Consider the following 12,259-nt stretch of genomic DNA (forward strand, 5'->3'; position numbering starts at 1 on the left):
GGTGTAACGGTTAAGGTGTATGCTGATTCTGGATCCCCATATACCATTGTAAACGAAGAAGTGTGGAAAAAGAAATTTGTACATAAAATAGGGGATCATTTGAATGCATCTGATGTGAGTCCAGTGGGTTACACAGGTGAGAGGATAAATTTGTTAGGATTCAGATGGCTCTCTTTTCTTTTTAAAGGAAGAATGAAAGAGGAAAATTATATATAGCAAAGAAGGGGCCATCTGTGCTAGGATGGTATGACCAGAAAAATCTTCATATCATTCTAGATCCAAATAGTAAAGACAAAGTGCTGGTACTAGATGAAGGCAGTAAAATAGAGGATGTTTTGAAGGATAAATTTGCCAATGTTGTAAGTCAAAAGTTGGGGAAATTGAAAGGGTTTGAGAACAGGATTATGCTTAAGGCAGATGCTCAGCCAAAAGTACACAAGGTCAGACCCATTTCAATGTTAATAAGGGAGGAAGTGAAGAAAGAAATTCAAGGACTTTTGTCTAAGGGGGTTATTGAGGATGTGGACACGTCGGAATGGATTTCTCCGATTGTTGTCGCAAGGAAGCCCAACTGAAAAATTTGTTTGTGCATTGATTTACGCCATCAGAATAAAAACATTGTCATAGAAAGGTTCCCTTTACCAAAAATAAATGAGATGGTTTCATCTTTAAGAGGGGCAACATGGTTCTCAACGATTGACCTTTCTGCTGCCTATCATCAGGTAGTTTTAGAACCAGAATCGAGACATCTGACGGCGTTCATCACGCCATTCGGATGTTATCAATTTAGGAGGATGCCATTTGGCTTGGCATCAGCTGCAGCTGTTTTTCAGCGGTTGATGCACAAGTTATTTGGTGAAATGGAGGGTGTATGTTTTTTCCAGGATGATGTTCTTATTACTGGAACTAACAAGGAGGATCATGACGCTAAGTCGATGAGAGTGTTTGAAATGTTAAGCTCAGCTGGTTTGACAGTAGAATTAACGAAATGTAAATTTGGAGAGAGAAGTGTTTCTTACCTTGGTCATGTGATTAGTGAGGATGGTGTCAGACCTAAAGTTTCCTTGGTTGAGAATATCTTGGCTGCGCCAGCCCCAAGATCTAAAGAAGAGATCAAGTCATTCTTAGGGATGGCGGAATATTGCGCACAATTCATTAATAATTTTGCTGCGAAAGTTTATAACATCAGATCATTGCTCAAGAAGAATGCGAGATTTGAATGGACCAAACAGTGTGAAAGGGAGTTTGTTGAGATTAAGATGGATTTGCAGAAAGTGAGTTCACTTTCAAGTTTTGACCCTAATTTGGATTGTTTGCTGACTACAGACGCAAGTGATAAGGGTTTGGGTGCAGTACTTTCGCAGATTGGTGGTGACGGGAAAGAAAGGATTATTTTGTTTGCATCCAGGGCTTTGTCACCAGCTGAAGGAAGATATCCCATCATAGAAAGAGAGGCGCTGGCTTGTGCTTGGGCTCTAGAGCATTTTCGTGCTTTTGTATGGGGCAAGTTAGTACATATTCGAACAGATCACAAACCGTTGGTTCATATTTTGTCTACAGAAGGGACTGCAACGGCATCAGCTAGACTTGCAAGAATTTCAATGCGTATGAAAGAGTATATTTACAAGTTGAGTTACATGCCAGGTAGGGATAACGTAGTAGCGGATTGTTTATCCAGGTTACCTATGCCTCTGAAGGAGTGTGTAGATGATCCATGGGGAAGTTTCAGTGTGGCTTTGGTTCAGGATTCTGGTATACCTGCTATTAGTAAGGAGGATTGGGCTAGAGAGCATGGTAAAGATAAGATCTTGGTTGATATAGCTAAGTTTATTTGCGAGGGTTGGCCTAAAGAAAAGTTTATTGCTGATGGTTTGAGACCGTTTTGGGAAGTACGCTTGGAGTTGTCCTTTGAAAAAGATGTGTTGCTGAGGGGAGACAGGATTGTTCCTCCGGTGAGTTTATGGAAAAGGATTATACAAATGTGTCACGAAGGGCATTATGGGATAGTCAGGACTAAGATAGCTGTCAAAAAGTTGTTTTGGTGGCCCAAAGTTGATAAGGAGGTAGAAGATTTTGTAAGGGCATGTTTGGTTTGTACTTCTGCTGACAAGTCTTTAAGGACTTTGAAACCTGTGATGAGTGAGGGATTAATTCCCAGTTTTCCTTGGGAGACAGTTGCTGTGGACATTTTTGGTCCAGTGGGGGAACTCAGAGAGTACGGATTAGGTGCTATTGATCTTTTTTCAAAATGGCCGGTGGTTGAATTCGTGGAGAAGGTAGATACCCAAACTGTTCTTAAGTTTTTGGACAAGATTTTTACAATGGAAGGGTTACCAGTAAACATTTTAACGGACAATGGTGTTCAATTTTTGTCGAATTTGGCTCAGGATTATTTTGGAAGATGCGGAATCAAACATAAGACCACAGCTCTGTACAATCCAAGTGGTAACAGCACTGTGGAACGGTTCAATAGAGTAATTAAAGGAATTTTGCAAGCTGCTATTAACAAGAAGTTAGATTGGAAGGTGCAAATACAGAAGGCTGTATGCATAATAGTACAGGGTTATCTCCTTTGTGATTTTGAGAGGCAGGTCACCAAGGTGTAAGTTTAGCCCGGGATGGATGTTTGAAGGTAAACTGGAAAAGTGGTCAATTGATGAGGTAAAGAAGAATTTGGAAAATGTGCATTCTAAGATCAAAGATTATTATGACAAACTTCATGGTACTAAAGATACCCAGGTTAAGATTGGAGATTGGATTCGTGTTGAGAAGCCTTTTAGAGTTCAGAAGGGTGAGAACAAGTTTGATGTGGCTAAACAGGTAATTGAGGTTTTTAAAAACTCGGTTAGGTTGGATGATGGGAAAGTGTGGAATCTCAAGGATGTTGCATTTGATATCGGTTTGGACCATGATAGGGTAGAGTCTAGGAATGGTGTAGCAAAGGATTTTGATTGGGTGGAGGATTATTTCGAAAATAGTGATTTGCAATCTCGTTTGGCTTTGGAGGAGAAGCATGGTGTACATTCCCAAAGTGGTCCTTGTAGTGTGGATGTCTCGGCTGTGCCTTCTCAATTAAGGGAAGGGGAAGGGTCGGTGGATGAGCTGATGGTGGATGGTGATGTGAACAAAGCTTTGGTGAATGGTGCTTGTCGCATGGATGAAAATATGCAGTCAGGTCTTGTGAAGGATACTGGTTGTACTAAGAGGAAAAGGACGTTACCTTTGTGGTTGAATGAATATGTCATGTGAGTTTTACTGAATGGCTGTCCAGTGTGTTATTATGCTTCATTATTGTTCTATTGTTTTTTTTTTTTTTTTTAGTTTGTTGTATTTTGTAAGGGGGGGATGTGTTATGTTGCTTCCTTTAGTATTGTATGTGTCACCTTAAGGCTCGTGGTGTCAGAGCTTAGAATTGTACTATGTAGGTGTGTTCTAGGTGGACAGGCAGTTACTGACTGACTGCGGAGCCTTCCAGTTGTGTTCCTGGCACTACCTGTTCTTTCAACAATTCAACTCAATAAAGATACTTAAGTAAACCAGCTGTGTGATTACTTAACAATGATGCATTCCTGCATGTTAGTTGGAGGAACAATTTTGTTGCCTTTGTAGATTTGATCCCCAATTATGGATAGTTCATCTCTCACCACCCATAAAGACTTGAGAATCTCAGGAAGATCTTTGATAGTTCTGGGCCATCCTTTGCAGATACAATTTTTTATATCACTAAGAATGGTGCTTCTTGTAATCCCTTTTCCCATTCTTCTTTGTTAATGGCTGGAATGTCAATTGCAGGGATGGTTTCCTCAGGAGGGTTAAATTGTGAATCCTTTTTGGAAATGGGAAGTCTTGACAAATAGTCAGCTATTTGGTTTTTATCACCTGAAACATAACATATGGTGTAATTGAAACCTTGTAAGCCCAACACCCATTTAGAAATGCGGGGAGTAGCTATTTCTATACTTTTTCTGGAGAACATAGGAGGTAGGGGTTTGTGGTCTGTACGCAGGGTAAAGGGAATTCCCCATAGGAAAAATTTGAAATGGTTTATTGCCCAATAGCAAGTAAGAGCCTCTTTCTCAGTTGTGGAATAGTTACATTCAGGTTCTTTCAATGACCTGGACGCAAACGCTATCTCTCTCTCTTTACCATTTGCGTGAATGAGGCTCCTAGCCTTTTCATGCTTGCATCTGTAGTCAAAGTTGTCCTGGCACTGGGATCAAACAGTTCTGAAGTGGGAGCTTTTACTATGGCTTGTTTGATATAAGTGAAGAAGTCACTTTGGCATTGGGAATTCCAGTTAAAGGGGGACCCTTTTTTAACAATTCTGTTAGAGAGTGCACATGTCCTGCAACATTTTCCACAAACTTAGACATGTACTCTACCAGGCCCGAAAAGGATTTAAGCTCTTCCTTGTTAGAGGGAGCTGGTGCAAGCTTGACCGAATCTAATTCCTTCACCAATGATAGTGTGGGCCAGATATACTACAGACTTCACAAGTATTTTACATTTGTTTCTGTGAATGGTGAACCCTGCCTTGCTTAGTTTGCAAAGAACTTCTCTTAGGACAGAGGTCTTCAAACTTTTTGATGCTGAGACCCCCATTTCAAAAGATTTTAGGCGTAAGGACCCCTCCTGAAACAAATTTCTGGAACCTGGTACTCCTCATCCTCCACAACCATAAACGTCCCCTATTCCCACGGCAAATAATTTTTATGGTGGTGAAACAATATTAAACTGTACGGGCCGCCATGCGCATAAATGTAACCTGCACGGGTGCTGCACTTAATGTAGTAGTAGCACAGTGCCCGGTTAATTTATTATGCAGGTATACCACGCTTGATGATGTAGTCGGTGCCCATTTTCATCATTATTTATTTATTTATTTATTTAAATCGTGCAACCTGGCCTTCTTAGTGCCTCATTTAAACATGGCACCCGCTTAATTAAATACGTATAGGCTCCGCAGTTTTCTGCAGGTAAAGTTCCACTGGTTGACAAAAATGAGAGTTGGACTCAGTACTTAAGTAAGCAGTAAGCAAACTTAGCACTCTTCTACAGCAACATATGTTAAAGAGCAGTGCATGCTGGTTTCAAGTCACTGTGCGGAAACAGCTTCTTTAATATGATGCATTGTTATCTTTACTCATTAACTGCAGTGATTTGGCAATAGCAGCTACATTGCATCCTGGTAGTTAATTTTCCCAATGCTTGCACGTACTGCACTGCATCAAAATCGTATTTTGACATTTTTACGATATGGGCTTTTCATGAGAATATGTGAACTACATAGCTAAAATTAGCAATGGGATAATTACAGGCCCAATGGAACTGCCCATTAATAGCACATGCCTGTATTGCAGTCTCTGTTGGTATTTCGCTGGAAGTAGCTCAAGTGGCTGTTAGTATTTCTAAGATGGCCACTACACCTTGTGAGAGATCAGCCTACTCCTGCCCCTGACAAAAGGAATGTTTAGTGAAGTAGAGAGAAGAGAAAGTGTCTGTTGAGGCCCCATTGGAGATCAGCTTGGTTAGTAGGAGTCTCTCCCATGGGCTGCATCCATACTAACACCTGTGAGGTCATTGCAGCCTCATACTGTCGGAGGTACTGAGCTGTTAGCAGTTGAGCCAGACTGGCTTAGTGTGCATGTTTAGGGTCAGTCCTCTCTAAACTCCGAATTCCTGGTGATGTCTAAACAACTGCACTATGGGAGCAAAGACAAGCTAAGCGATTCCATACACACAGAAATACTATATTTTGCTTGCCACCGTTAGAACTTTGGAGCAGTTGAGGACTTGTGACAGGATCACACAGAAATGTGAGTAAGGGTAAATGCCAACTGCTAAGCAGAATGAGATATAAAAGCCCATAATGTGCTATTTTAATTTCAAAATGAACTGCCCAGGGACGGTTTACTTTTCCAAGTGGCCAGGCGGAAGTGAGCCCAGGGAATGCGCGACCCCCTTCCCAGGACTCCACGACCCCCCTGGGGGTCGCGCCCCACAGATTGAAGACCTCTGTCTTAGGATCTTGTTGTGTTCAGTTTCTGACTCTCCATATATCAGGATGTCATCCTGGGAACACAACACTTTGTCCAATCCCTTTAAAATGTGTTGCATTATTTGTTGGAACACTGCCGCGGCTGAAGGCAGACCAAACATCATTCTGTAGAATTTGTAGGCTCCAATGGGCGTTATGAAGGATGTGAGGGCTCTAGATTCGGGGTGGAGAGCTGCCGTGGGTTTTCTTGTCAGAAGTACACCTCACCAATTGATCTCTAATAAGAGATTCCGTTAATGTACCGAACTCACAGGTAGAGGCTATCCCCTAACACTGCAATGTAGCTAACTACTTTTTAATTCTTCCCCTGTGATCTAGAGAAAGATTTATGGCTTTTTGGGACCACATACATTTTTTCTTCAAATTGGATTTCTAATTTTTTAAGGGTATTTTGATAGACCTCATGTTGAGGGTCTCCGTGAGCATCCTCAATTCCGCTTTCACCTTCAATTAGAGTGTCAGGGAGATCATCAAAAATTTCTCTTGCATGTTTTCTCAACCTAGGTTACCGAATATACTGTTTGAGTACAGAAGAAAATCTGCCCCCCCCATAGCAATTAGATAAGATTCAAAAAGATTCACCCATCTTTTCCAAGGAATAAGTGGTTCTTCCTCAGAATTCAGGAACGGAGGAGGTTGAGACATTGCAAATGACGCCACAATAGCAAGGAAAAAATAGGAGAATAATAAGAGACAAAAGACAGGAGTAGGGTAAGAGAAAAGGTGGAAAAAAGGAGAAAAAGTGATGAATGGGCGAAAGAAATGGAGGAGTTGGCCAATCTAATACTGAAAATGTTTAAAAGTAACAATAATACAAAGAGTATGTTAAAATACTAAAGTTTCTAAGAAATATAACACTTTTCACAAGTATAGCACCAATAGTGAAATGTCAGTGTCAAGAGTAATACTGCGTACTTTAGCTGTGGAGGAGAATACAAGTTGTAAGCTGTGCCCGTCAGCGATAAGGTGTTTAACATGCACTAATAACAAGATGTGAGCTGTGCCAGTCAGCGGTAAGCGCACTGGCAGGGAAATCCAGGTAGATACACCCCGCACTGGGAGAAACCGATAGAGAAAACCTTATGTAAGCTGTGCCTGTCAGCGTGGATGAGGCTGGCAGGCAAACCTTTGTGGAACAATCAAAACCAGCTTGTTGAGAGAACCTTCGAGGCATAAACAGGAAAAATAAACACGAGAAGAAATCTCAGTGGCAGCAGGTGTGGAAATCACATGTTGAATGTTGAGAACAACTGGAATGGCGGATGCGTCACCGCACCTGAATGTTCTCTCAAAAAAGAGTTCATTACAAGCGCACAACAGATTCCTCACACAACTGCGAAGATTAACCCTTGCGCATGACCGAAACCATCCATCAAAACAGCTGGGAGGCTGAAGTGGAAAATTTGTTACCGCGCCTTTCCCACCAGATGAGAGGGTTGAGTCCTTACGCAGCGAATTCCTCTCGCGGGTGAGGAGGATTCCCACTGCACATGGCAGACACCGACAAATGCTGAGGGATTGCTGGAGCAGCCGAAGCGGCAACGAAACAGTACCGCACTTGACAGCTGGGTTCAACTGCGATGGCTGAAACTGTCAGATCCTCAGGCACCAGCTTGCAACTGAGGCACACCAACGTCCTCAGCTGAGCTTCACCTCAACATTCTAAGGTAGGGAAATACCAAGGCAGTGGGAAAGGAGGGGAGGAGCAGGAAGGGATAATGGGTTACAAAGGGGGCAAGGGAGATACCAACTATTCATTATATAGTAAACATGTGGAAAGACATGCAAAGGTTACAACAGATTTCCTCAAATGCCTTCTCAGTTTGCCTACCTCAGCCTCTTCCAAAATAATTCACAGAGAAGTAGGGTTACAGTATCTCACAGACCATATGGTCCAAAGACGAAACCAGTTTTACCAAGTCAATTATTTTAGACTGTTTATTCCTGGACAATGTACTGGTGATTCCTTAGTTAAGTTATAATACTTCTTTGTACAGTAAATTATTTAAGGTTTCTGTCCGGACTAACCATTTATTGGTAACATAACTTACCAAGCTGTCTATCAGAGAAACATTCATGACCCATAAAAGTGAAGTCCAGTTGGATTGTGAGAGAAGGAAATCAACTGTAAAGTGTTATCTAACACTTACTTTAACAGAGGGCTGTCAATACTATTTTATCTATATTCCTAATCTCATGCATCGTTTTGTACTAGTTAGATTTAGATTTTGAATTGCTCACCACCTAGTTGCCTTCACCAATATGAAAACTTGTCCCTTAGATTCGACCCCTTGCACATGTGGTGGTCAGAGCAAGCAAAGCACTGTGCACTTCATACTGTTTTGTAGTTTTTATTCAAGTTTTAGAAGTTACTATTTAAAACCACTCTTGCTTCCACAAGGTAAAGAATAGCATATTGCTGCCTTAAAATACAGGTCTGAAATAAACAACACTAAGGTCTGTCTTAATGTAGCAAATTTTTATTATAAATGCAATGAATGTAAGTAAAAGTATTGTCGTTCGGACATAGTGATGACCCTGGAGGAATTTAAATGGAGATTGTACCTCTTTTAATTTTTTTTAGTGTTTTTAGATATGATTAACTTTGGTATTATGCTGCATACTGGGTATACGCTTGTAATATCTTTTACTATCTTCATACCATTCATATGTAATGTAATCAGCTTTTTATCTATGTATTCTTTCATGGTTGTCTTACACACACCGAATAAAGTTTTTGAAACAAAGACTCACACAAATGGCTTGAAAATTATAAAGACTAGGTATTGGCAAGCCCTTTCTTGTATATATTGATTAGAGAACGGTGGGAGTTTTTTTATATTTAAATGATAACCTGAGTTCTTAGGATTTTTTGGAATAAATTAAATCATTTAGCACGAGCACTTTATTTTAAATTTAGATTGGGCATTCTTCCAATTGCAGTGTTTACTAAAGATTGGTCAAGCGGTATTCAGATGTCTGTTAAATAGACATTGCAGAATAAACAATAAAACATGTGAAACAGTTATTCGTTCCAGTGTGTTTTTTTTTCAGTTTCTAGAGTCCAAATGTACGAATCCTTTTTTCAGTAGTCCCCTTGCAACCCAAAAAAGGACTTTTTGATGTAGAAACCACCAATTGCAATTTGAATTTGCAACCAAAGTCCGAATCAGTATTTTGAAGGTGTGTGGGGTGTCCTTCCACATCCCAAGTAGTATTTGGAGTAGTATGTATTCACGTTTTGCGACCAAATTTCGGTAGCAAAACTTTAATATTTTACTGACTACAGAAATGTAGTGGTGAAACATTCGTAAGCGAGAAGGGGTCCCCAAGTGCTCCTTCACTTTTGTGAATGTTAAGAATTTTTTTTTTAAGTAGGCGGTGGTGACCACTGCCTAGCGTTAACATTTCGTTTTTCTTTAAGGAAAAACACACATGCTTGCTTTATTTAAAAGCAGTCTAAAACATGGTGGGCCTACGCAGCAGGCAGCGATTCATAGTGGATCGCAATTTGTGACCTACTGTATTAATATTCATGAGTAGGTCAATTTGTGGCCCACTATGAATCCGGTGTTTGTGAACCAACCTATTAGAACATAGGTTTGCCTGCAAAAACAGAATAGATTGAGTAAAAGGTGGTTCACAATGTGTGACAACCTTTACTGGCTCCGTTCTTTATTCATCTGGCCATAAATTCCTAGAGTCTGCATGGCCCATTAGGGGCACATTTTTTATGTAATTATTATATGACATGATTTTATTCTTTTCATTTTATGGATTTTAAATCGGTACCAAGCAAAGTGTTCTACATATGTTATGACTGTTTTACTTGTTGATGGATTATTTGATCTCAATACATAAATAAATGCAAATAAATGAAATCATTCATTGTGCTCATCTGAAACATATATTCACCTGTTGACTTCTGTGCTGATCAATATCTACCTTTAGTGATTTACACAGTTAATTTAAGTGTTTCAACAAAGAAGAAACTTTATATGTTTGACCTTTCAGGGAACACTGGAAATTTTTACTGGACTAGGCCTTGTCTTGGGCCCTGCCATTGGCGGAATTTTGTACCAGACTTTTGGATATGAAATTCCCTTCATTGCTTCAGGATCTGTTGTGCTTCTCATGTTGCCACTGAACATGTACGTCTTACCCGGATATGGTAAGAAACCATATTTCGTTGTTTCTGTTTGAAAGTGGAAGGTGTCGTTGAGCTCCACATAATTAACTTTTACCCCGTTATACTTTGTCATTTAAAAATAAGTGAAAGAAAACATGACAAGAAGATTTGTGATTTCCATGCATTGATGTTTTCTCTAACTACTAAACTGTTTAGCTACCAAAGTGGTTCTGAATATTTAAGGTGTCTAAAAAAAGCAGACTTTAGATGCAAAAAGGTGTTCCTATCCTATATGTGTGGGCTCATTCACCTTGCAAAAGTTGTGACAGAACTAAAAGTATGTTATGGTTCACCCAGTTTTTTCCTTTTCTGACTACCAGTTACATAAGGGTTCTAGCGACTTTCAGTGTTTGCCTACAGAAGTAACCATCCTCCTATTTATCTAACCTAACATTTGTCTTGTGATTAGTTTAACTGAAAGTTGGTCTGGTGGGAGAACTAAGAGGGAACTAGTGAATGAGTAACAAACATTCTGACTCTACCCACTAAAAAGTTGGGTCTCTATCACAAGGCTGGGCATCATTTTCCATTAGCCACATTCCTCCAGTCCCATGTCGCGTCTGCAATCCTTTTGTGGGCAGATTCTCAAAGGGAGGAGTGGCAGCAAGGGAGCAGAAAGGAACAGTTGGGGTGCTGTGTGTGGCCCTAAGAGCCACACAAAAACTGTATGGAGCAACCAAGACCTGTAGAAAGGTGGGTACATAACGAAGCAAAAACAAGAAAGGCAATTGATTAAATCTAGGTAATTGTTGACATTGTTCCTACTGCGAAGAGAGGAATCAAAGTCAACTTTAGGTGCACAATTAAGGATGGAAATTCACATATTAGTAGAGAAAGAAAAAACAACAAGAGTAAAACCTCCCCAAGAAATGTTTATGCTCAAACCACTACAGGACCCATTTCTAATAACGATTGGCAGGTAGAGAGAACATAATGGCAGAACAAATCCAAACGTGGACGCTCTAATGGTTCTCATGAAGTACTTTATGAGAAGAAGACAAGACAAGATTGATGTACAGTAACATCGGAGGCTTCTTTGATAACTTAGACAGCAGTGATATGAGTGTGAAGCAGAGAACTGAATATTTTATAAGTTGAAAACGGCAGAGTTGACAACAAACAAAATCATATTGTTGATTTCAAAATGGTGGTATCGCATCCATTCTATAGTTGTATGGTAACATGGTGTGCCTTTAAAACAGTGTCTTTAAAACAAAATACAAATAGAACTATAATACAATTAAAATGTAGAGCGAAAATGGGAGAGATTAAAACTTGATTATAGTTTCTTATATTACAAGTACTGTTTTTGTCTCTTTAAGGCACATTGAAAAAATAGAGCCAAAAATAGCAGGTAAAGGGATCCGACAATTGTTTTAGGAAATATTGAGGTCTATATCTGCACAAGAATGGGTGATTGAACCTGTTCCTCTCCTCACTATAGAGTTTACAAAAATTTAAAACATGAAGTTTGTGGTAAATGAAAGATGCAGAGTCCGCTTAGTAAGTTAAGATCCTTTATTGCAGGTTCCTTCCAGGTAAGATAGACAGGTTAAGATTGTAAGGAAAACCCCCCCAGGAGCCAGCTGTTAGCAGCTCAGCCTGAGATGACCAACTGCCACAGAAAGTAATAGAAAGGCACAGTGAGCTAGAGGGACACCCTGGCATTCTATGATGTCACAGATAACATAGTACAGTCTAGCCAGAGAAGAACAGTGGAGAGGACATTTACTACAAAGTTCACATTGGACTGAAGAGGAGTCACATGGGCAGGCATACAGGGCTTCCATAGAGTAAGTGTTAGCAGGATAACCCAGCATTAAGGGAATATAGTACAATCGGAACCTCACTAACAGGAATCTATTTTGGATGTTTGTCACAAAGGATACATAATTAAAAGCGGATATGTTAATTTGTGGCTCTAGGTGGTATTGTTTGACCCAGGATTTAGAGCAGTTGGCTTCTCATCTCATTTGCCTCTGTTTTTCTGTCAGTAGTTTTTTCAGTTCCGA

General features: G+C 40.1%; 1 protein-coding gene across 3 annotated transcripts in view; it reads left to right on the plus strand.

Annotated features, from left to right (window-relative positions):
• Positions 1-12,259, plus strand: part of LOC147708847 (MFS-type transporter SLC18B1-like) — a 721,944-nt gene that overhangs the window by 192,012 nt on the left and 517,673 nt on the right. For all 3 annotated transcript variants that reach the window (XM_086927467.1, XM_086927468.1, XM_086927469.1), the window contains exon 6: positions 10,073-10,229. In XM_086927467.1, coding sequence (XP_086783593.1) covers positions 10,073-10,229 — 157 coding nt within the window. The remainder of the gene's footprint in view (positions 1-10,072; positions 10,230-12,259) is intronic.

Source organism: Lissotriton vulgaris, chromosome 6 (genome assembly GCF_964263255.1).
Source record: "Lissotriton vulgaris chromosome 6, aLisVul1.2, whole genome shotgun sequence".
Taxonomy (NCBI): Eukaryota; Metazoa; Chordata; class Amphibia; order Caudata; family Salamandridae; genus Lissotriton; species Lissotriton vulgaris.